At 44.9% G+C, this 23,822-nt stretch overlaps 4 protein-coding genes across 4 annotated transcripts; 1 reads left to right on the plus strand and 3 right to left on the minus strand.

The window, feature by feature from the left end:
- The first annotated feature begins 744 nt into the window (after positions 1-744).
- On the plus strand, positions 745-3,498 carry LOC123107461 (bZIP transcription factor 29). Its single transcript, XM_044529445.1, has 4 exons — positions 745-1,711; positions 1,803-1,935; positions 2,080-2,164; positions 2,969-3,498. Exons 1-4 carry the CDS (start codon positions 966-968, stop codon positions 3,154-3,156), a joined length of 1,152 nt encoding a protein of 383 aa, XP_044385380.1. The 5' UTR covers positions 745-965; the 3' UTR covers positions 3,157-3,498.
- Positions 3,499-4,270: 772 nt separating this feature from the next.
- On the minus strand, positions 4,271-5,193 carry LOC123104452 (protein LITTLE ZIPPER 1). Its single transcript, XM_044526304.1, has 2 exons — positions 4,962-5,193; positions 4,271-4,840 (listed from the first exon to the last, which is right to left on the minus strand). Exons 1-2 carry the CDS (start codon positions 5,063-5,065, stop codon positions 4,615-4,617), a joined length of 330 nt encoding a protein of 109 aa, XP_044382239.1. The 5' UTR covers positions 5,066-5,193; the 3' UTR covers positions 4,271-4,614.
- A 12,630-nt stretch (positions 5,194-17,823) lies between these two features.
- On the minus strand, positions 17,824-19,366 carry LOC123104454 (ycf49-like protein). The gene is made up of 4 exons (XM_044526306.1): positions 18,997-19,366; positions 18,811-18,889; positions 18,436-18,504; positions 17,824-18,113 (listed from the first exon to the last, which is right to left on the minus strand). The coding sequence occupies exons 1-4, from the start codon at positions 19,233-19,235 to the stop codon at positions 18,000-18,002; spliced, it is 501 nt and encodes a 166-aa protein (XP_044382241.1). The 5' UTR covers positions 19,236-19,366; the 3' UTR covers positions 17,824-17,999.
- A 107-nt stretch (positions 19,367-19,473) lies between these two features.
- LOC123104453 (probable sodium/metabolite cotransporter BASS5, chloroplastic) lies at positions 19,474-22,765 on the minus strand. The gene is made up of 8 exons (XM_044526305.1): positions 22,440-22,765; positions 22,183-22,289; positions 21,916-22,046; positions 21,179-21,372; positions 20,831-21,083; positions 20,433-20,686; positions 20,276-20,358; positions 19,474-19,931 (listed from the first exon to the last, which is right to left on the minus strand). Exons 1-8 carry the CDS (start codon positions 22,570-22,572, stop codon positions 19,866-19,868), a joined length of 1,221 nt encoding a protein of 406 aa, XP_044382240.1. The 5' UTR covers positions 22,573-22,765; the 3' UTR covers positions 19,474-19,865.
- Positions 22,766-23,822: the final 1,057 nt, after the last annotated feature.

A 23,822-nucleotide genomic window follows, 5' to 3' on the forward strand; every position in this document is an offset into this window, starting at 1 on the left:
TTTGCTTGATTCTCCGTGTGTTCCTTCTCGACGTCCACTCGACCGGCTCCCGCCATACCGTTGACATCGCATCGTCCCGCGTTCAGCAGCACCGCATTAGTATCCTCGAGAACCCTAGGGGCCAACCAGACCCCTCCCTTCCTCCCCCCTCGCCATGGACGACGACTCAGCGCACCGCCGTCACCTCCTCCACTGTCGGGCCCACATGGACACCAAACACCTACGTAGTCATGTGCCACAGTGGCTTTGATTCTACCAAACCATGATCCACGAGGGCGGAAGGAGTCCAACTAGGTAAAAAAACCTCAGCGAAAAAATAGGATAGACGATCCACACGCCTTTACATTTCTGTCACGGGTGTGTGGGCCCACCATGGCCATGCAGCGGTACGCGAGAGGGAATACTTCATGTTTTGGTTGATTCTCCGTGTGTTCCTTCTCCGCGTTCACTCGACCGGCTCCTTGTCGTACCGTCGACATCGCATCGTCCCGCGTTCAGCGGCATCGTATTAGTATCCCCGAGAACCCTAGAGGCCCGACCAGACCCCCTCCCTTCCCCCTCCCCCCCTTCCCCCCTCTCTCGCCATGGACGACAACTCCGCGCACCGCCGCCACCTCCTCCCACTGCCGGGCCCACATGGACGCCCCCGCGCACCGCCGCCGCGTCCTCCGGCTGCCGGGCCCACATGGACGCCTACCACTAGACAGTCCATGCGTGTTCGCCCTCTCATCCCATCGCCACCGACCTCTCATCCCGCCGCCGCCGACCTCTCCTCCTCCATACACCGCCTCCAGCCCTCGCTCCGACTCCCGCCGGCCCACCCTGCCTCCGTAGCCGCCCGTTTCGTCCCGGGCTTCGGCTACTACCGCGTGCCCCCGCCGCCACCGCCGCCGCTGCCGCCGGCGGCGAGCGGTGGCGCAGGATCCCATCACTCGCGCTCGCTGTCGCAACCCCAGTTCTTCTCCATGGACTTTCTCTTCCGGCCCCCGTACCCCGATCCGTCTGCGCCATCAGCGATCGCGCTCTCCCCGCCGCCGCCGTCGGGCTCAGACCGGGGGGCGTCCGGACTGCCGCCGCCGTCGGGCTCCGAGCGGGGGGCGTCCAGACTGCCGCCGCTGCGGGCGGGGCATCAGCGGTCGCAGAGCGACGTTCTCCTCGCGTTCTCCTCCCAGCAGAACCTGCCCATGCCACCTCCGGCGCCGGTGAACGCGGAGGCCCTGGTGGCCGCGAACAACAGCACCCTCGACGGGATCCTCGGCGCCTACAACAAGAGTACGAATGGCCTGGGCGCGGTCGGCTCCTCCGGGCCCGTCGGCCAGGAGCAGCGCGACCAGCTGGACAGCCAAGCGCCCGCTTGGAGCCCCGGTGACAGCAGCGAGAACGAAGCCGAGAGCGCGGACGGCAGCTTGCCCAGGCATTGCCGCAGCTTGTCGGCGGACAGCCTTGTAGGGAAGTTCAAGTTTGGACCGTCCGGCCTGGAGCCGTCCAACTCCAACTCCAACTCCAACCCGCCGCCTCCATCTCCGGGTCCGGGGCCGGGTGCTGCTGCTCGGCTGGCACGCAGTGGAAGTGGTTCCATTGGTGGCGCCGCTGCTCTCTTCGCCAAGGAATTCGCAAACAGTAAGGAATTCAGTGAAGCAGAGAAGAAGGTTATCATGGACAGTGAGCACCTCGCGCAGATTGTGCTGACCGATCCTAAGAGGGTCAGGAGGTGTGTTGGGCGTCCATGATCGCAATAAAGTTGTCATTGGTAAAAATGTTTCACTTACTGAAAATTGATCATATCTTGTAAAATTTTCCAGGATCCTAAACAATCGGCTGTCTGCTGCTAAGTCAAAGGAGCGCAAGGCAAAATACATAGTGGAGCTTGAGGGCAAGGTTCAGGTGCTGCAGGGGGAGACTATGAACTTATCTGCACAAGTGAAAATGGTTAAGGTTCGTTCTCTGAATTTGGTGGGCCTTTTTCCCCCCTTCTTACAGACAAGAGGCTTTCTGGCCCAGCTTTAAAAGTGGTGAGCATTTTGATTTGTATTTGAAGGTTTGACAGTCCTAGTTACTGTGAATGCATGTATTTTGCAGAAGGGCCAGGCTAGGCTTTCAATTCACAACCATGAGATGAGAATCAGGCTGCAAGCTTTGGAGGAGCAAGCACAGTTGAAAAAGGGTGAGTTTGCTTCCTTATTTTCCAGCATCACTGTAAGTTGCGGTAAAAATAGATAATGAGTCGAAATAGCAGTCAGCGTATGTATGATATATGAGTTGGTGCCCGGTGCTGTATGTTCTGACTGTTCATGTGCAGCTTGCGATGTTGCAATAGAAGTTATGATGATTCCTACAACCAAAACTTGGCTTTGTGTTTACAGTGATAAAAATAGATAATGCTTTGCAACATATAAGCATGTTGGGGCAACTGGAATTCAGGAATTGTTTCGACTGTTAGGGCGACTGGAGTTTTCAATGTTAAGAATTGAATGTGTAGTTCAGAAAACCAAATGGTAGGATGGAGTCTAGGCATAACACCAAAAACATTATGTTGAATTCTGGTGCCGCGTTGTCAAACTAGCGCATGTATGCATGCCTGAATAACTTGATATCGTAGAATATTCTAAATGTGCCACAAAACTTGGATCTTTTGACAATGGTTCCTCTTCTTGTGAAACTTAATTCAAACAGAACCTGCATGTTATTGTTTAATCTCATAATGTTCTCATTCGTTGTCTGGTATATTTGCTTTGTTTATTGACCAGCACTGCAAGATTTTTCTGCTGATTTACTTCAAGTTGTGTTCTTCCAATGGTTGATTGTAAACTATCAGTATTTTGCACTTTTACTTCAGTTGTGTTGAGTCCTGTTAGTCATGTGGTATGCTGTGTTAACGTGCTTGTTACCCCTACTACGCCTATGTTAGAATGAACTTTATTGTTTATTTGTCATAGTCAGTTAACTTGGGTTTTCACTCTGTGTCCAGCTCTGAACGAAGCATTGCATGCTGAGGTCGAACGCCTAAATCTGGTTGTTGCCGAGGCCAGTAATCCTCATATGCCGAACAGTTCAGAGCAACGGATGAGCTCCCAGATGATTCAGCTTCACCAGCTGCAAATTCTGAGGCAACCATCACAGCTCCAGCAAGGTCAGCAACGCCAGCGGAACTTCTAGGATGCTTTCCCAAATGAGATCTTCCAAGGGAAATTTGATACGACAGATTCGGTTAAAAATACCATATGCTCTGGACAATACTTTACTTAGGTCGCGGGAAACAACCATAGGAAGAAAAAAAAACCATCTCTTGTTGTGTCGAAATTATTTTTGTTCAATCCTGGGAAAAACTCCGGTCGATTTTTGAACTGTATAAAGTGTCTGTCTGTCCCTGTAGCTGTGTGCTGGATTCATCGGATTATGGTACAATTCCTTGTGCCCCGACTTTGAACCGATAACTTGATGGAAATGTTTGGGGCAACTCCAGTGGCATGCTTTGTTGTTTGTACCTCATATCATTGTTTTCTCCATTTTGCGGTTTTGAGTGATGCACACTGGGTATTACTTGTATAAGCTTAGCTCCATTTGTTGTACTCCCTCCGTCCCAAAATTCTTGTCTTAGATTTATCTAGATACGGATGTATCTAACACTAAAATGTGAATAGATATATCCGTATGTAGACAAATCTAAGACAAGAATTTTGGGACGGAGGGAGTATGATCTAAGCTGCAAGATAACCTGACTGTTTCCCTCGTCGTCACAGCTTGGTGATAGTAGTTGTTTTGGGTTTATTTGTTCTTATTCCGAAGAAGAGCTCAGCTCCGGCTTCAGTTTCAGTGTTGCGATTTTTGCCGCCATTTGGAAGTTTGATTCAGGTTCTACAGTTGTAGATATTAAACTTGCACATATAATGCATTGCCAGTAACATTCATCAAAGTACTAGGTAATAAAGGTGTAAAAGGGAAAGCTCACAAGGATATCTGCCAATATATGCTTTTGAGCAATGAAAAAGGCTGGAAAAGGTTTGATGAGGAGTTCATGGTATTTAATCATTGGAGACCTTAAGGTGTAAGTAAACATTGAGCATGTAGAGGGACAAAGGACTACTGCCATCTTTTTGCCTTTAATTTTTTGATTTTAACAAGGGAAAGTTGAGTTGACATCTTTACCCTTTTGATCAAAGCTGCCTTTCATTTTCCTCCCCCTTTTCTTTTCAAAAGCCAGCCAGACAAAAACTTGGTTACATTAATCTCTGCACTTCAAATTAAACATATATAATGTGCAACCATGATCAAGCCACAAATCACACAAATTTTCTGGTTTTAACAAGAGAAAGTAGAGTTGACATGTTTGCCCTTTTGATCAAAGCTGCCTTCCATTTTCCTCCCACCCTTTTCTTTTCAAAAAGAGCCAGCCAGACAAAAACTTGCTAACTAATCTCTGCACTTGAAATTAAACATATAATGTGCAACCATGATCTATTGATCTTGCCACAAATCACACAAAGTAGGTCCAAGAAAAACCCTGTGGTTGATCGATAAGCACAGATCATCAGACAGCCAGCCATCATCAACACCTAGACAAAGTAGCACAAGCACAACAAGGAGCCACCAAGACCAAGGAGAACGGCGGGAAGCTCAGCAGCCGGGGGCAGCCTCTGCCGGCGGTAGCACCACCTTGCACAGGTTGGCATGCAGCGCGAGGTTCTCGCGGCGGAGCGCGCCAGCCCTCTCCCGGAGCCTCTCGTTCTCCGCAAGGATGCGCCGGTTCTCCAGGTGGAGCCTCAGGTTCAGCATCGCCATCTCCGCCCCTCCAGCAGCCGCCCTCCTCAGCTCCCTCCTCCTCCTCCTGATCAGCCTTAACCTGAAAACATCAGGCGTAGCTGCATGTAAGCACACATGCACGCAGCATCATGCTCCATAAGCTCCATTGCTGCTGCTGCCACAGTTAATCTGGAACAGGAACAAGCTGAGATGTTAATTACCTCTTCCTCCTGAGAGTCACTGAGACATGTGGCTTCTTCTTCCCCTGCTGCCTGATGAACAGCACAGCAGGAGGTGAGGAGTTCCAGGATGCAGAGCTGCACATGTTGGTGAGGCTCCTAGAAATGACTTGTGAGGAGCTCAAGGTGTTTGAAGTGAGCCGTCTGTCGGCAACGGCAACACACGCCGCATATATAGGGTGGATTTGGCCTTGGCTTTCCTGGCTTTGGCGCCGTACGTACGTGAGCCTGCCGTGGTGAGCTTTAGGTGTTTTGTTTGGTGGTGCATGCACACACGTACTATATACCTTTGAGGTTTGACATGACACCATGCATGTGAAGGATAGGAGATATGGAGGCAGGCGTTCCTCTCCATCATGCCTAGCATGGACCATGTACATGCCAAGGGATCCATATCTTCCATGAACTAATCATTCCGCACACGGTCTCATCTCAAAAGTAAAGAAAAAAGGAGAGTGAATGGATAAAAATCGATGCAATTATTACATGGGTTTTGGATGCTATGGCACATTGCACACGAGACACCATGATCTACCTTTTGACATGGACGCCGAGGCTTGGAGGACAAAAGAAGAGAATCATTTCAGCAGGGAAGCCAAGCTCCAACCTCCAAGAAACCAATGCGCTTAGTTTCTACGCTCTTCTAATTAATCGTGCCAATCCGCTTCAAAAGTTGACTAAGAAAGAAAGGCATGTCACGCTCTGCATCGTGCGGAGTATCATTGAGGCTTGAGCGAAGGTGTTGGCGTGCGTGCATGATGAGGCTTGAGAGTTTTTCCTTGCCACTCCATCGAGGCAAGAGACACACCAAGTCAAAAGGCTTTCGAGCGAGCGTATCATTCTTCTTTGCTCCTGCGGTTTCTTCACTAAAATGATACGTTGACACGCCTTTTGTACTCTCCATGATGCGCTCCCCATCCTTCCATACATAGCACTTGCTTTTCGCGATGAATACTAGTGGTTATCCCTCTCTTGCAATTTGCAAACTCTTCTTTTCAATCAGTCACTACAAAGTTGGAATTGTGCACTGCTGAGCATGGAATTGCATGTACTTTAGTGAGATGTGAGTAGTTGTTTTGGTTTGCACGTTATGGATGCAGTAACTCAGAAATGAGGATGCAAAGGCTTAGAAATGCGACTGTGATATATTCTCCTTGAGCCTCGGATCTATTGGTGTCACCCTATTGGCTAGGCTCGCAAGGAGCGAGCTAGACCACCCGCGCTCGAGTCCGGAGTGGCGCATGGTGCTTAGAGACTTTCTTCCATAAAAATATGCCTCCAAGGGCTAGTTCTAGATGGTCTCAGATTTTTTTTAATGGCCACACGTTGATATGGATCTAAGGAACGCATAACTAGTCTAGTCAAGCCCGGTGAAGTGTTGGTGGTAACATATGATACACAATTAATGCATGGCGATACCGCGATAATAAAGAAAATAATAAGAGTAATTGATTGTATTGATCATATAATCTTCACCAATACAAAAGAGGAAGAAAAGATTGCGTAATTAATGCACCATCATAAGTAAGAAGATATGGAGGGTAATAAATGATATTAATTACGTAATATTTGGTCCATACAAAAAAGGAAGAAAAGATTGCGTAATTAATGCACTGTCATAAGTATGAAAATATGGAGGGCAATAGATGATATTAATTACATAATATTTGGTACATACAAATTAGGAAGGAAATATTTTGTAATTAATGTGTGATAATAACTAGGAAGAAAATCACAAAAGATCACAATGATATTGATTAGGTTGCAAAATGGCTGACTCAAATAACCATAGCCTCGTGGCTCCTCGCGACGCGACTCCCGATGGCGTGTCTGGTCTAAGAGCATCACCAAGGGCAACGGACAAATTTGAGCCCCCGTATGTATATGGACATATCCGCGGACAGCAAGGGGTCGAGCCCTAGTTGTCCGCACCGACAACGGTGCTCCTCATTTCCCCTCCGCAAGTCTGTGCAACGTAGATCATTCGATTAAATACATTCTATATTCCATAGTTAACATATGACAAATTAAAACATAGGACATGACGACATAGTTTAGCATAGGACGGGAAACTACTACAAAAATGAGCATTAGAGATGGTTTTGGTACATGGGCATGCGGTAGTTCCACATTTCGCGTCAAAGTCTGTGTTGCTAATACTCAGAAAATAGGAGGGGGTTTCAAAACTGCCTCGAATATGTTCGCCCGCGGGCAGTTCCTACAATATAACCGCATACAATGCTTTAAGGCCCTGAGATGGTTTCCAGTACATAACCATCTGGAATACTTTAACATTCGAAGCGGCTTCCTTTTTACAACTGCCTCCAATAAGGTTCCCCTACTAAGTCGTACCACAAAATTTTGAATCTCACATAAAAGATATATTCAACATAGGACGGGACACTACTACATAAAGGAGCATTAGATGTGGTTTCCTACAATATAACATCTTCCAATTATTTAAGACTATGAGGTGGTTTCCAGTACATAACCGCCCGGAATACATTATCATTTGAAGCGGCTTCCTTTTTACAACGGCCTCCCGTAAGGTTTCCCTACCAAGTTGTACCACTGAAATTCGAATTTCACATAGAAGACATATACATATATAGAGGTCTGCATGTTCTAATTCACCACACAAGTCAATTGCATCTCATAATACATTCAAATATGTTGAAGAGTTACACATACTTCACAATCTACATATGAAAGATGATCTAAAATCAAAAGATTTATCACATCTAACATAGGAAATGAAGATCTAAGATCCAAAGATTCATACACTACCCATCTCACGTGGGGAAAAAAATAGAGGCACCACTATAGGAAGGAGATGACGAGAATGATCATTTCACTGCTCTCTATCCAAAATTCGATCAAAATGCCAGTGAAAATGTTCCTGACGAAACACGCCGACACTTTCACCAATAGGTAGACTTGTAGCACCACTGGTGATCTTTGTTTGTGCAGTGTCACAAAAGTATTTCCTTCATGTTAACCATTATTGCTAGTGCAATAGCTCGTGTCTGGACATACGCAGCCAATAGGTGGTGCAATTTATTTTGTATAGCACACAATTAGCATCCCAGTCATTTTGTGCAGTGCAACTAAAAATTACTTACATATGAAAAACATGATTAACTTGTTAGAAATCAAATGCAAACAAATTTAATTAGTAATATTTATTCATCAATTGATATTAACAAATAAGTAATTGTTCAACCTAAACTACGATGACTAGTATGGTGACGAAGTCATTTGTACTTACTCCAATCCAGTTAGTTCTTTGTGCAGTGCAACTAAAGGATATGCACCCCTAGAGAGTGGTTTTCCTACACCCCAGCTCGGTGCACCCTCGCAAGAAAACATAGCAAAATATTTAAAAAAAATTGAAACTTTGTGCGGATGATTATAAACAAATGTTATAGATGCTTGAAAAGTTTGGTGCTCAAATGATTTCTGAGGAGCTTTGTACAAAAAAAGGTACTCAAAATTAGTCAAAATGTACGTGCACTGTTTAAGCGGAATTTGTAGTTTTGTCTTTTTGTTCAGAGCTCCTCGGATCTCATTTGACCACCAAACTTTGCAAGTATCTATAACATTTGTTCATAATCATCCCCACGAAGTTTCAGATTTTTTTTAAATGTTTCGCTATGTTTTCTTGACGGGGTCTAGCGGGTGTGTACCGGCTCAGCCACTACTTTCCCTACACCCCTATGATTTACACAAATTTGAAGATAATATGACATTTATTTATTTAGTGTGCTTTGTCGAGAAGTTTATACACGACTTGGGTGGTGGTGTGATGAGGGCAAACAACACTCTCAAAATTCTTCTAGATCATGTTCACCATTTCTCAAGTAGAGACATGGTACAAAGCAGAGGCCATGTCATAACATCTTTAATTGTCCTCCCATCTTCTCGTGGAAAAGAAATAAAATTGCTAACACTCTCAGCATCTTGATGACCTTCAAGACACACAAGGTTAGTGTTGCACTAGTGTAAGTAGTCTAGTATAGTATTGTTCCCAGCAAAGAGCAGGAGGAGAGTGTTAATGCGAGTTTTCTGTCGCACATAAGTTGTCACCAGACTTGTACGAATCAACTGTTTTGGTATCTGCAAGGATTATGATGCTGGCAGAAAGCAAGTAATTAACGGGCAACGTAAAATTTCAAGAGTAGCAAATAAAGAACATAAAATAACCAACTAAAAATAATGGTTGCTGCAATGGAAAGAGTAGGCGCGGAGAGATTCAGGTCAAGGCGGATGTAAAATGTGCCAATGTAGAGGCAACGCATAGCCACCTATTCATGTGATTATACCAGTTGTATTCGACGGATGGTAGATGAGTCACTCTTAAATAGTCAAACTCCTCCTGTCGGGATTATTTCTATCTATTGTCCTATCGTCCCGTGACCATATGCATGGCCGGCTAGGCTATTAAGACCATTAAACCGTACCAACAATTTACGTGCCTTGCCTTCCCATTATTCTTGCATTGTCTTCGCTCCTCCCAAATTGGAAAACAAGGCATTATGCTCTTCACAGGTAATCAACCTCACAATTAATCATAGAGGTAGTTTCACAAATAACGACATATAGATTAGGCACAAATGGATCTTACCAATCCCCTACATCTCGCACGTCTATGGGGGATTACTCGCACATGAGAGAAGAAGAATAATCAATCACAGAGATTATGCAAAGGAAATTCATTTCAATAATATTGTAGTTCGTCACAATAAGATGAATGATTAAACCAATCGCAACCAACCCTGGGCATACAAATCGGAATGTTCCTCTCTCTCTCTCTCTCTCTCTCTATATATATATATATATATATATATATATATATATATATTAATGAATGGGGGGACTGTGAGACCGGGGAATCCAGAACGGATCTAAGTGAATTTTTTCTCCTCTGGATCTCTTCTCCTCTGTTCTAGTGTGATTTGGCGGCGTTATGTTCCTCTTCTCCTTGGGTTTTCAATATAAAAGTGTCTCATATAGATGAGAGGTGGGCGGTGGCGGCTGGTACGACCGTGGTATGAACGACAAGCTCGTACCACATGTAGTCTTTGCTTCTGGATGGGCCAAATGGGTTTCTTCTCAACATGGAAGTTGTCCACTTCGTCCTCAATTATACTGATATGGCATTGGTTCCTTCCAAAAATAAAAATAAAACTTCACAACAAGCAAGGCAACGAGGTTTTTTTGGTTTTTGAAAGATTATTGTTAGTGAACTAGAACAATGTCCGTGCGTTGCAACGGAATATAAACATTCCAGTACATTAGTTTGTGATTTACCTGTCAATAATAATACGATTGCGTAAATAAATGTTCATCAAATTCTGACCGTGAATTACATTATATTTTTATTAGAAGTATGGTAAGTAAATTAAAATGTAATTGGTTCAGAAGGTAAGTAAATTAAGGTGATTGATTATCATATACTCCTGCATGGAAGGTTGGACGAAGGGGTGGTGAGAAAAAAGATGAAATAGGAACCTTACGTTCTTTTTAAGTTGAAGAGAAAAGGTGAAAACCAGCAAGAATCTTGCACGAAACCAAACAAAATACACATGAAAAGGTGTCATAATTTGGAGCCATCACAGCTCCAAGAAGCAAGAGGTGGGGCAAAGCCGGCATGCTATGTTGGTTTCGTCGATGGTTGTGATCCAACAAAATCTTTCTCATGAGACCTCCCATCCATAGCCGAATTTTTCTTTGTGTGGTGCAACTAAAATGGTTATATTTTTCAAGTGAACACTTTTATCTAGTTTTCATCAACTAGGGTAATTAATTTAGAGGTATATATAATATACAAACCTCAGATAACATAATGAACCTTAATTTTGACAGAAAAGGCATAACTTCTTTGGCTAGCATGAGGTGAAGAATGTTAGTTATTCTTGAACACATACCTGCCAAAGTTAGCCATTTCTTTGATATGTTTAAAGGTTATGAGTTCCATCGTCATCTATAAAGTAGGGCTACATATTTCTCTTCTTCATCGGCACAACGTAGATTGACAATTATTACTCCATTCACTAAACTTTCGTTAACACTGATACGTCATGCGTCGGCATTCAACATACTCCACTTGCAAGCATGAAGAGAAACTAAGAATATCCCTTAGAATGATAGGAGACTGGTGGTTTCAATACAGACTGCCAATTCAATGTCCAGCCAAACAGGTGAATTGAACGTTTATCAATACGAAATCCAATTCAAATGCCCCAGTTGAGACATCTAAAAACGATTCCATGCTCTAAGACAGGTGTGGGAGCTGGCCAGAATGCCAATGCTTCACACATCGGCACCTCGAAGGTGTATCTACGACGATTATTTCCTCTCGAAAGAAATTGGTAGGCTCACAAAATAGAGAGCATTATCCTTTGTCTATTCTGTATTTTAATCATTGTCTACACCATATTTATGTGCTATACAGTAGTTCTTTCTTGCTCACACAAGCCATTAGACCTGTTGGACTTTCTAATTTGGCCTTCGTATGTACTGTATTTATGTACCACGAAGGTGTGCGTGCCTGCGTACGTTTATAGGGGCGAGTATATGTGTGTGTGTCTATATATATATATATATATATATATATATATATATATATATATATATATATATATATATATATATATATATAAGCGTCTGCGTCTGTACTATGTGTTTGAAAAGGAAATTTTCATATTACAAAATAAAGATTAAATTTACCGTCCCGTACGCCATTTTGCCTTGGACACCGTGAGCTTGGAGGACAAAAGAAGGGAATCATTTCAGCAGGATAATGACAAAGCTACAAGAGGCCGGTTGGTTGAATTCTCATGCCGCCTCTAATTAATCGTCGTGGCGCTAGGCTTCTTCAACAGTTGACTAAGAAGGCATCACGCCCTTACATCAAAAGCAGATGGCTGCTAACTGTTGTGCGGAGTATCATTGATCCTTGAGCGAACGTTTCTGCACGCACGAGGCTTGAGCGTTTTTTCCTGGCACTCGATGGATGGATGTATACCAAGTCAAAAAGGCTTTCGAGCGTATCATCTTTTTCCTGCTCGTGCAGTTTCTGGGCTAAAATGATACCCTTTGCGCGCCTTTTCTGCTCTCCATGATGCGCTGCACTCCCCTTCCCCCCCTCCGTGTCCTTCCGGAAATAGCACCCGTTTCACTGCCACCCAAGGACCTTGCACTTTATTAGCAGCCCTCCATCGCCATTACGGACCATCATGGATGGAGGAGAGAATCTTTCTTTCGAGAGAGAAAGCCAAGGAAAAACGCTTTGCTTTGCCAAAAGATGCACTCATGGCTCACACAGAGCAACCAGGGGCATGAATTTGTTTGTGGACTTTGAATTGTCTTAAGATAGTGATGCATGTGTGTGGTTATCGGATAGATCCGGTACCACTTCCGTTGAATTTTTGTATTTGGCTCTGAAAACAGCCCAAGTTATACGCCCTTATAAGAACCTTTGTTTTATTAAAGTCCGGTTCGAAATCCAGAAACTCACAGCGGCATGCACATGCCCACCCGTGCCTGCTGTCTGATTAGCCTCACGATCCACAAAGTTGTTGGATCCCGCACGAGGGCAACAAGTTTTAAGTTTTAGTTTCTGAACTTACAAGTTTGCTGGACGCGGGTTCTAAAATTTACGATTTTGTCAGTTGCTCGTACCAAGTTAGAGAAGTTAAAACTTAAGGAAGTTTTAAAAACTGGCTAAAACATATTCAAAATGGATCTCATTTGAAAACCCACGTCACCAGAAACACGGATATGCAAACGAATTGGGACTTTTGGTTCAAAAGGTATGAAAGGTTTTGAATCGAAAGCCAAAAGAAAATGGGGCTGCGTGCCCCTGCCCCCGCGTGCTATGAATCCCCTCCCATTCAATTCAAGGTTTTTGGCCGTTGGTTGTTAGGAAAAAGCATTCTCCTTTGCTGAAATAGGTTGGAGGGAGAGTAGCAAGTGTGTGTTTTATAATGAGAAAGAGAGTATTATTTTATATTTTATTTGAAGGAGAGGCAAAAGCTTTGCCCCATTCATCAACTAAGAAGAAGGTGTTAGAGAGTTATCGCTCGATGATCGTATCAGAAAGGGGATCTACAAGACAATTCGCGCCATTATGGTATCCAAATGCTTAGCCAAGGCGGTGGTCAAATGCTTAGCCTCGTCTTGCACGAGCTTCAAGATGTGGTACGATGGTGTAGATTTCTTTTGGAGGACCCGTGCATTTCTCCCATTCCATAAGACCCATCTCACTAGCATAGTGCGGGATGCCATTGGCTTCCGGTTCGTGGTGTTGGGACCCGACATGGCAGTCCACCAGGCTCAAACAGACCGGTGATTCACCCAACTAGAGGTGTCCAACATCTCCAAGCTGAGCCAGTCCTTGATCATTCTCCAAACTCTCTTAGTGTATCGGCACTTGAAGAATAGGTGGACCACAGTCTCATTAGCTCTCTTACACAAGGTGCATACCCCACAATTAGTCTAACCTCTCTTCTCCAGGCAGTCGAGAGTCCAGACCCTATTATGAATAGCAAGCCACACAAAGAACTTAACCTTGGGGGATGACCTTCCAAACATCTTGCTCACTGTGGTTAGCATAGCTCCCATGAATTGTGCCTTGTAGGCGGACGACGCCAAGTACTCTCTGTTCGCTGACAATCTCCATGTGATGTCATCATCCTCAATCTCCTCACGTGACTGGACATGACTAAAAAGGGTCCAGAGGTCAACATACCATGAGATGTGTCAATCTTACCAATCCATGCATCATCCTGAAAAGCCTCCCTCACCGTCCATTTCTTCCCCTTGGAGGCGGCAAAAAAATATGAGGGATGCAATGTCCTCGGGCTTCCTCCCTTGCAGCCACAGAGAGTCCCAGAAAGGTACCTTGCCACCATTTCCAATGTCAATGGTGGTGGAGGCATAAAGGGTCCATGTCTATCTCGTCGCACGGATTCCCCGTACCAACCCACATCCGACCCGGATCCTCCCATTTGAGCCCCAGCCTGAGAGTACGGGCAAACTTCTCCATATGTGGAATCCCCAAACCCCCTAAATGAGTGGGGTGGCAAACCATCTCCCAATTAACTTTGCACTTTGCCCCGAAGGCATAATCTGTCGCCGCCCAAAGAAAAGCAGGCTCCACCTTGTTAATTAGATGGGGGAACAATTAGAGGGGTGATGGGATACACCGCCTACGACATAAGCACTGATTTCACAATACATGTTCGACCGGCTGTGGTGATTCCCCTCCCCCTACTAGGGCGGAATCTTCGCGACAACCTTGGCCCCAAGGTATTGGAATTCGATCCTCTTTAGTTGACAAACCGAAAGCAGAAGGCCAAGATATCTGATGGCGAAGAGGGTTATTGACGCGAGAAGACTATTGAGGATTGCATCAAGATCGAGGTGGCCACGTTGAATAGGAACAACCGACTATGGAACTTGGTAGCCATATCGATAACCTCGTCAAAGGCCCTTAAAATAACTGCAAGGTAACCTCGCTAAAGAGAATATTGACCTTATGTTCTTTAGTTGCCCCATCACATGCGCATGGCGTGTGATTAAAGTGGCCTTTAGTATCAATATGGATATTAATAAGGTGGATGAGATAGTGGGGCGGGCTATGAATTTTAGGGGGGAGTAGCAGAAACCTCATTCTTGTAGGAGTTGTTGTGTTGCTTTGGTCGATCTGGAAAACAAGAAATGTCATGGTTTTTTTAGAGAAAAGTATGTTTTTGGTCCTTCGAGTTCCTTAAAAGTATAGACTTGGTTCCTCAAGATTTTTTGGTATACATTTGGTCCTTTAAGTCTCAAAATCGGATAAGTTTGATGCAAAACCAGATTTTGAGCACGTTGACCAGGTTTGACCGATGAACAGTAAATTCAAAAAAATAGCAAACAAATTCAAAAAAATCTGAAATTTTGTGAAAACCAATAAGCTTGGTGTGCTAGGTGCGTGTAAGTTTGTGTGGTCAAATAACATCCGAGGAGCTCCAGCAAGAAACATTTTTTGGCATTTCTTCTTGTGAGCCAATTTTTTTTTGCCACGAGCTCGTCGAATGTCGAGACACAACACAATTTTTCACGCACCTAGCGCACCCAAGAATCTTGGTTGCCACAAAATTTCAGATATTTTAGAAAAAATTGCTACTTTTTAAAATTTATTGTTCATTGGTCAAACCTAGTCAATGTAGTCAAACCCGGTCAACATGCTCAAAATCTGGTTTTGGACCAAACTTATCCGGTTTTGAGACTTGAAGGACCAAATGTGTATCAAAAAAATTTGAGGGACCAATTCTATACATTTAGGGAACTTGAGGGACCAAGGTAACCTCGCCAAAGAGAGTATTGATCATATGTTCTTTAGTTGTCCCATGGCACGCTATGCATGGGGTACGATTAAAGTGGCCTTTAGTATCGATATGGATTTTAACAAGGTAGATGAGATAGTGGAGCGGGCTATGAATTTTAGGGGGAGTAGTAGAAACCTCGTAGTTGTAGGAGTTGTTGTGTTGCTCTGGTCGATTTACAAAACAAGAAATGCCGCGGCTTTTTCTTATACTCCCTCCATTCTCTTATACAAGGTCAGTATGAAAAATACATTTGGCATATATACAATGCCACTAAGGCTGGTCACAATGGGGAGGAACTTAGGAGTAACATCACACACTCCAATACAACTTTGCTTATGTGGCACATATTTAATGAAGAGAGAGGTGCTTGTGGTAACTAACTAAGGCTGCTGCCAATGCATGAGTGCTTAGATGAGGTGCTAAGCACATTAAATAGCTTAGCAACTATACTTCCCAATGCATAGGTGCTTAGCTTATGGTTGTTAAGCTTGCTTCATTTAATGATTTAGCAACTAAAGCTCTTCATGTATTGGTGGGCTCCCTTCCTTTAAATGTTTTGCCTAGGTTCACGCGCTTAGCATTGGTTCTTCCTGGGGTCACCACACTCATCTCTCTTCTCTTAAATAACTTGCCACATCAGATTTTTTGATTTTTTGCTTACGTGGAAGGCTTAGCACCTGTACAAGATGGAGCATTGGGAGGAGCCTAAGTTACCGGAACATCACACACTCCAAGAAACAATGAGTTTATAATCTAATAAATACATCGTTGCATGACACTACATAGATGTTCCTACGCACTATGGAGGTAGTAACATAGTTTAGGAAAGTGTGTAAGTTACTAGCTTATGTTCTTGCCCATTGTGACCAGCCTAACAGTAACCGAGGCAAAATTTAATGATGTTTTCTTGAACTAGCAATTTATTTAATACTTGCATGCATGTAGTCATAATGACAATGTGCTACTTCCTTCTTATTCCTTCCTTACATGCATGCGGGCACATTAATGATCCCAATTAACAAGAAGAAAAGTTGGCTTGCAAAGTACTCCCTCCGTTCCAAAGTACTTGACTTCCACTTGTCAAAAAATGGATGTACCTATATACTAAAACATGTCTAGATACATTTATATTTTGATAAATGAAAGGCATGTATTGTGGAACAGAGGAAGTAGTCATTAAATTTTACCTAGGTACCTGTAATTTGAGTTTGTGGCCTTGTATAATGGAATGGAGGGAGTAATATAAGTTTTCCTATGATCCTACTACCTCTGTCCTAGTTTATTGGTTCCCTTCGTATTTTGTGTCAAACTTTGACCGTAAATTTAACCAACAAAATGTTAATGCATGTCATTAAAATTATATCGTTGAATTTGTATTTGAACATAGTTCCCGATAATATTATTTTTATTATATATAACTAAATTTTTATTAGTTAAAATCATGGTTAAAATATGACACTGAATACGAAGGTAGTACTTGTTAAACCAGCTCGATGGTTGACTTTTTTTAGAGTGGATTGCATAGGCAAGGTATATGAGGAACGCAACTCAGCGGAGCAAACCAGCTGCTGCCAGTTGCAGCTGATATTTTCAGCTGGCGCAGGGAGTGGGCTCCGTTGGTGCTTGGAATTGCTGGATGGAAGGGCAGCAGAGCAAAGGAGGAAAAAAAAGTAAAGAGAAGATAAGGAAGCAGCAAGCTCGACAACGAGGCTGAAAAGTTCTGAGTTTTGAAGCGCAAGAAGTTCTGTTTTTATAGTTTATTATGTGCTGTAGTTTCCCAGTTTTATTGGCACGTAAGGTTTGCTGAAAAACATGGATGTTGGCTCTGTATTATCACTTTCAGCAATGACTCGAGTGCCTTGAAGCTGCTCCCACCCTCCGATGCTGCACCGCAGCTTCCCGATGCGCGACACATGTCGAGTCCGGGTTCCTGCGTCCACCCAAGTGCAGGTTTCATTCCCATGCTAGATGCTTGACCTCTCCCCGCCGTCGACAAGGCACCAGCGACCATTGCCGGCCGTGCATGAACCTGTCCTGGTGCACCGTTGTTTGGCAATAATGCGCATGTGTGCATCATGAACACACGCACGAACCAAAGTACCAGGAAGTGTTTATTTTGTCTCAAAATTTACTAAATTAGCATCATGAGGGAGGGCATCGTCCCACCGAGGCGTAGGGCAATGTGCTTCAAGTGCCTCTTTGTTTCGCAGGAATTTCACATCGAAACGATTCGATCTCTAAACAACGGATAAAAGTATGCAAAGGTGAATGTGAATCAGGTACTAACATTCAGTGATCAGTATCAGACGAGGCACGCTTGCATGTCATTCAAATATGAGAAGTTTAGTAAGTTTCTTCTTACACAAATTTCAGGGTGGATTTTTTTGAACTGACATTTTAATTATAGATGGACAAAAATAAGTTTCTTTCGTTCTGTCAGTAATCCTTTTTATGGTGACCCTCTGAGTAACTTTCTTTGTCTACCTTCTTTGCATCCATCATTTGCATTTTCTCGAATCAGGTGTGACAGATTTACAAATTAAGAACGGTATTCAAATCTACAGAAGAAAAACTCTTAGTAAGAAGGAAAAAGAAGCTGAAGCTTCCACCCGACAGACAGATGTTCGAGAAAGAGTGCATACACAGGTTATGGACTGTTGTTGTTAGTGCTTTCTTGGGACCCTTTGTAGATGCGGTACGCAGCTATGCACATTGTTATGTTACCGATCACTGTAAGCGCACCTTGAAGCGCCACAAGTACCTGTGGAATTCGGACACAAAACATCACAACTAAGGAAAAGGAACATGGGCAGAATAATTCTTTGAAGCACAAATAGCATACTCATTCAGCAAAACTAACAAGCACAAAGAATTCAGGATATAGCTGCTGAAAGCAGTTAGCAATGTCTAGCCCGCTAATTATCAAGTACATTGTGATTATGTTAGTGGAAATATTCAGGGTGACAGTTGACAAGTGAAGACAGCCACAAAATTCGGGACAGGTAGATGATACTATCAAGCAACTAGTGGTAGCAATCAGCAAAGGGGATGCAACTGTTCTGTCTGAAGGTTAAATATCCTACCTCGAGAGACTCTGAATTGTAGAAGAAATGCCACGTGCACGCGCACATCGCTCCGCCGAGAAGCGGAACCTATTATTGGGCAGAAATGCAAGCTTGTTAGTCAACAAGCACATGAACTGTCATCAGCAAAACTTTGCTACTTGCAATGGCCAACTCAACACGCACGGTTCAATAAGGAGGGTGTCTGAAGAAACGCATGTGCTTAGTTTGCGGCGAATAAATCATCGAGTAAAGCGAACCAACAATCTGTCAGCATCCTAATAGCAAGCAAATCTTGCAACATTTCACACATTCAGATAGGGATATTATCCGCAGCAAATTCCTTCAGAATATGGCTTCTTCACCAGAAATATCTCTATCGGAGTTTGCACTTACCATCCCCCATGAGAGGCCCTTCCAGCCCTTCAACCCCGTGCGCTCCCCGTAGTCCCAGACCAGCGCCATCGCCGTCACCCTGCAAGTCCAATTCCCCTCCTCAGAGATTTGATCTTTGCAGGAAGCAGAAATAGTTCGGAGCTTCAATAGCAGTGGACTGTGGCAGAGGAAGCATGTAGTACGTACCACTCGGCGACGCTGGAGACGTGGACGGCCCAGGTGGGCAGCGACAGCGCGTTCGCCGGCTCGGCCAGCGCCGCTAGCGCCGGCGGCGAGGCCGCGGCCGCGGCCACGGTGGCGGCGGCCGCCGCGAGGGTGACGCCCCTCGCCAAGCGGGCCCCGGGCGGCGGAGGTTTCCGCGGCTCCCGCCGAGATGGGGGCGGGGGCGAGGGCGCCAGTGCTGCCACGAGCCGGAGAGACGCCATGAAGTGGGAAGAGCTTCGCTTTGCTTGGCGTTCACAGAACTCGTGATAGCTTCTGTACAACTGGACCCATCAGTCAGTGCGACTGTACTGTAACCGTACGTGTACCACAAAGTGGCCTGTATTTTCTTTCTTTTTCTGGTTAATAATTTTCAAGCTGCCTTAGAAGCAAAATGAGATGTACTCCGAGACTGCTATCATCATCATCATCATCATCCAAGTTTGCAACTCGATTAATAAGAAAATAAAAACAGCTGCATAGGCAGCACGAGTGGATATTATCATTTTTGTCACAAGAAATGCAAACGGATACCATCATCAGATGATAAATCCACCAGCACGTCGGTTTCTTCTCTCTTTCTATCTTCTGTCAGAATCAACTAGGGAGAGGTTATCCCTATGAATCCTACAATGTTACACAGACATCTTTTCACCAAGGATCAAAGGAAAAGAGAGTGACAAGGATCCAGACGTGTCACGGTGACCCTGGTGTCTCACTTGGCATGGCACCCTGGCCGTCTATGGTCTGCAGTCGTCATCTTTCCACCAAGGATCGGGTTGTTCTTGGCGATTTGGTCAACGCCATCGAAAAATTCGCTGAGAAGTATATCCAGCCCAGTGGTTTTGCGGGGTCTACACTTGTGTTTTCTTGGACCATAGCATGACAAGACCAAACCCCATCAGGGACATGAGCACAACCTACACACAGAGGCAGGAAATATTAACTCCTACTAGTTGATATCTGCGCAACAGATGGTCATAGAAAACAAGTCATGATGCTGTGATTGCAGTGTCCATCATATATGGTACTAAACTAATATTTAGGAAGTGCTTCGTCTGAATAAGCCACCTCGAAACACATGTAACTCTAATTTTCTACAAAGATATTACTCCGTGATACCGTGACGAGATTAAGACAAAACGCCATAGCTGCTCTTTAGATGCAAGTCACTTAAGTTACATTTAAAAGCGAATAATCAAAACGGTTCATGCTTAATGCGGATATAAAAGCAACAGATGAGGCCTTGGAGGAGTACACATACTGATACTGCTGGAGGCACTCCCACCAGAGGGTCTGGGAAGAACCTGTTTGCTAAAGCAAGAGCAAGAAGGCTACTTTGCATCCCTGTAGGAAATATTGGTAAGACAAGAAGCAACTGCAAACAACAAATCGTAATCCAATTGCAAAAAACAACATACCTGTCTCAAAAGATATCGTTCTTTGCAGGGCCTTCACATCAGCTGACTTGTGGAACCAAGTACCAGCAAGATGATACCCAGCTACAAAAGATGTTGTATGGAATGCAAAAAGCAGAAACACAATGGATAGTCCATACGGTGACAAAACAGCCTTGATATTTATAGCCAATGGTGAGCCAACACATAAAGCAGTCACAAACACCGATAGTGGAGGGAGAAATGGCTGAATAGCCGAACAGAGTCTTGGGAGAAATCTTCATAGTATAAAAAACACTAAGTTAGACGCATTAGATATTTACTCCAGGTGGGCAGCAAAAGATAAAAGGCACATAGCATAGACTGTGTCAGATCTAGCACAGTTATCTCTCATACTTCAGACAGAGAAATTAAGTGGGTACCTATTCAGAAGCAATCCAGCTGCAATTGGAGCAACCACTATTTGGACAATGCTGGACATCATTCCTACGACGTCAACAGGTAATTTCTTGCCGATAAGCAAGTAAGATAAAGTTGGGGTAAAAAAAACCGCACTAGCTGTCGACAACGATGTCATAACAATGCTGAGGGGAGCCATATGTGGATCGGTCAGGAACGTCGCATAGTTTGACAGTTGTGCTCCGCTCACACATGAAACCAACATGATACCAGCACCTAGAAACAAGTCCAGGTCAGGGTTCACTTCACTACGCTGCCTTCGATGTCCCTTATGAAGTCATGCTAAAACATAGTAAATTCAAATCTCCTACCTACAGCAGTAGGAAGGTTGAAAGTTGTAACTGCAAGAGTGCCAAATAGGAATCCAAAGAAAGGCTTGGCAATAAACTGTCCAATATAGCCAGCAGCGATAGCACCTGGCCTTTTTATTGCTTCAATGAAGTCCTTGACGCTTGAATTGACACCTACAGCAAACATCAAGAACCCCAATGCCGGTGCGTAGTATCTGCCAGGTTATTAGCACACAGTCACGCTCATACACAAATGTAAGTAGCCCTTAGTACTAGCACAACAATGATTGTATTACATCAAGCATGCTATCAGCATATGTTTTGAGCTACTGAATGGTTGGGTTTACATGTTCCTGGAGTTTTCAGTTGTACTTGTGGAATGCAGCCCTGTCCCTTGACTGGCCTTACCCGGTGAGTCATTTGATTTATTAGATTGAAGTTTAAATATTTCAGAATCACTCTTTCAGATGATAAATTGTAGTTTTCCTTGTTCCTTCACAAGTATGGTATCAGTTGAGTTCCCAATGAACACGCCCAAACTGTACTTTAATTTGTGTTTGCTTTCCTAATACCTCAACAGGTACCATCTCTCTAACTTAATTGAGTCAATTGAACATTTATCCATCGTCAATTCGTCATATCCCTGTTCACTGTACCCAGTGAATTCAAACTAGTGTAAAAAGCGTAATTGAGCTGGTCTTTGGGAGAAAGCAGACAGAGCTAAATCAGAGCAAACAGCGAAAGCATGGCAAGACAACCTGGTTGTGAACCATGTAAACGAAGGTGGGTACAGCAGCGCAAGAATGGTGCTCCCCAGCACTACATGGGGAATAATGGAGTTGGCACTCTTGAGAATCTTGAGAAAATCAACTCTGCCCTCCTCCACACCCTGCAAGATACAAGTCTGAAACTGTTAAACATGAAGCAGGCAGCCACAGAAGCGAACTATTACTAATATTCTGCTAGAAACAAAAGTGTACTATTACTAATATTGCTACTCGCCAAGTACTGCATCAGAAGGGCACCTGCAGAGGAGAAGGTGACGCAGCGCCCACCCCACTGCGATCTTGCTGGAACGAACCACCGGCCTTGGCCCAGACTCGTCCCCTGATGGGCACCCCAGATCCCTGCTCTGCTTGGAAACAAGAACCATCGAACAGAAGTCAGTACCACCAAGAATCTCTGAAGATTGCAGCCCGCGACCACAGGGGATCTCCAGACTATCGTACACGAGACTCCACCAATCTACACGGCATGGAAAGCTCTGGCCCAGGGCACCTACCCCATGAAACGCGCGGCGGCGAGGCCTCGCGGGGAGCCAGCGAGACCCGATCCGCCCTCCCGCCGAGCTGCCGCCGGCCGGCCGACGGGCAGGAGCTCGAGAAGTGGGCCCGCCTCACGACGGCGGGTGCCATTTGACCACGGTGATAGCGAGGAGGGGGAGAGGGTTCAGGTTGTGTGTGAGTGGGTTTCAGAGCTCGGAGCAGGATGACGTCAGATCGAGGGGATGGAGAGGAGACGGCGCCGGAGATTGGCCGCAGTTTGGGACAGGGACATGAAGATCGTTATACTACTACTGACTGCGGATTAGCGCCTTCTGATTTGGATTTAAGCGAGTAGCGTGGAGATAGTGGGGTAGGAGTAGTACATCACCACCTCGTGTCACGTCAGTAACCCGCAAACAAAATCGTGTCACGCCAGATTTTTCACGTGATGTAGCTGAGAGAGCGGAGTCGTTACTCGGGGACTACGGTGGTTCATTCGCACCATAAGAGCATCTCCATCGGATGATAGAGAGAGAATTTAGGGCACCAAATGTTCTACCGTGCCAGGTATGTAAAATAGGGCACAAGAAAAAATTCCTGCCGTAGCAGATGACGTCTAATAGGGCACCAAATAAACATGATTGCATATTTTCGTCATTTTCAAACTGCTGATTGTCCAGTTCAATAACATCGGACTCAACATCAATCATCGGACTCTAGCTTGATCACCCCATAGGGACCTGCCTCGTCCTCTTTCTTGATCGTCCTCTCCTTGAGATCCTCGTTCCTCCTGGCAAAGAATTCGCGCTTCACCTCCACGAGGTGTGGATTGGCCTCGGCGAATCTCGTCATAGGAACCGCATCATTCGCATGGGCGATGTGTTGCTTCACGACTAGGCGGTCTTCATTCTCCCCTTTGCGGGACACATACCGCACATCGAGAGCGAGGAACTCCACCTTTGTGACACTCGGAACATCAACGGCGTTCAGCTCGGATCTCGTATGGTGGAACCTTCAAGCCACGAGGGCGTACATGCGGGCGACGAGCTCCGGGGTGTCGTAGGTGTCGAGCCACGTCCGTCGCCCGTCGCATGAGATTTCGGCGGCGTAGCGGCCGGACTGCCGGAGCCGAGCGTCACGGAAACCTGTGTTGCTCGCGGGATGGCGTCATCCTTGGAGAGCAGTGGGGAAGACGAATTCGGCGAACAACGGCGAGGCGATAAATCCTACGAATAGCGGTGGTCGATTCAATCGATGCGGCAGATGGATTCAGTCGATGCGGTCGATGGATCGCGCATGGGGTGGTGCAGCGGTTGCGAGGGGCATGGATCCGGAGGGGTGGTGCGACAGTGGTTGTGGTTGTCGGAATTGATCAATGCACTAGCGACTGAATGGGGTGG

Source organism: Triticum aestivum, chromosome 5A (assembly GCF_018294505.1).
Source record: "Triticum aestivum cultivar Chinese Spring chromosome 5A, IWGSC CS RefSeq v2.1, whole genome shotgun sequence".
Lineage (NCBI taxonomy): Eukaryota > Viridiplantae > Streptophyta > Magnoliopsida > Poales > Poaceae > Triticum > Triticum aestivum.

What these genes read in the sequence shown, in the direction of transcription:
- LOC123107461 (XM_044529445.1), top strand. Translation starts at nt 966, where the DNA reads ATGGACTTTCTCTTCCGGCCCCCGTACCCCGATCCGTCTGCGCCATCA. An exon ending in GATCCTAAGAGGGTCAGGAG is followed by an intron (nt 1,712 to 1,802) that starts GTGTGTTGGGCG and finishes AAAATTTTCCAG; the next exon opens with GATCCTAAACAATCGGCTGT. An exon ending in GCAAGCACAGTTGAAAAAGG is followed by an intron (nt 2,165 to 2,968) that starts GTGAGTTTGCTT and finishes CTCTGTGTCCAG; the next exon opens with CTCTGAACGAAGCATTGCAT.
- LOC123104452 (XM_044526304.1), bottom strand. Translation starts at nt 5,065, where the DNA reads ATGTGCAGCTCTGCATCCTGGAACTCCTCACCTCCTGCTGTGCTGTTC. An exon ending in GTGACTCTCAGGAGGAAGAG is followed by an intron (nt 4,841 to 4,961) that starts GTAATTAACATC and finishes TGATGTTTTCAG; the next exon opens with GTTAAGGCTGATCAGGAGGA.
- LOC123104454 (XM_044526306.1), bottom strand. Translation starts at nt 19,235, where the DNA reads ATGGCGTCTCTCCGGCTCGTGGCAGCACTGGCGCCCTCGCCCCCGCCC. An exon ending in GTCTCCAGCGTCGCCGAGTG is followed by an intron (nt 18,890 to 18,996) that starts GTACGTACTACA and finishes TTGGACTTGCAG; the next exon opens with GGTGACGGCGATGGCGCTGG. An exon ending in ACAATTCAGAGTCTCTCGAG is followed by an intron (nt 18,114 to 18,435) that starts GTAGGATATTTA and finishes CGAATTCCACAG; the next exon opens with GTACTTGTGGCGCTTCAAGG.
- LOC123104453 (XM_044526305.1), bottom strand. Translation starts at nt 22,572, where the DNA reads ATGGCACCCGCCGTCGTGAGGCGGGCCCACTTCTCGAGCTCCTGCCCG. An exon ending in CGTCACCTTCTCCTCTGCAG is followed by an intron (nt 22,047 to 22,182) that starts GTGCCCTTCTGA and finishes TGTATCTTGCAG; the next exon opens with GGTGTGGAGGAGGGCAGAGT. An exon ending in AACGATATCTTTTGAGACAG is followed by an intron (nt 20,359 to 20,432) that starts GTATGTTGTTTT and finishes TATTTCCTACAG; the next exon opens with GGATGCAAAGTAGCCTTCTT.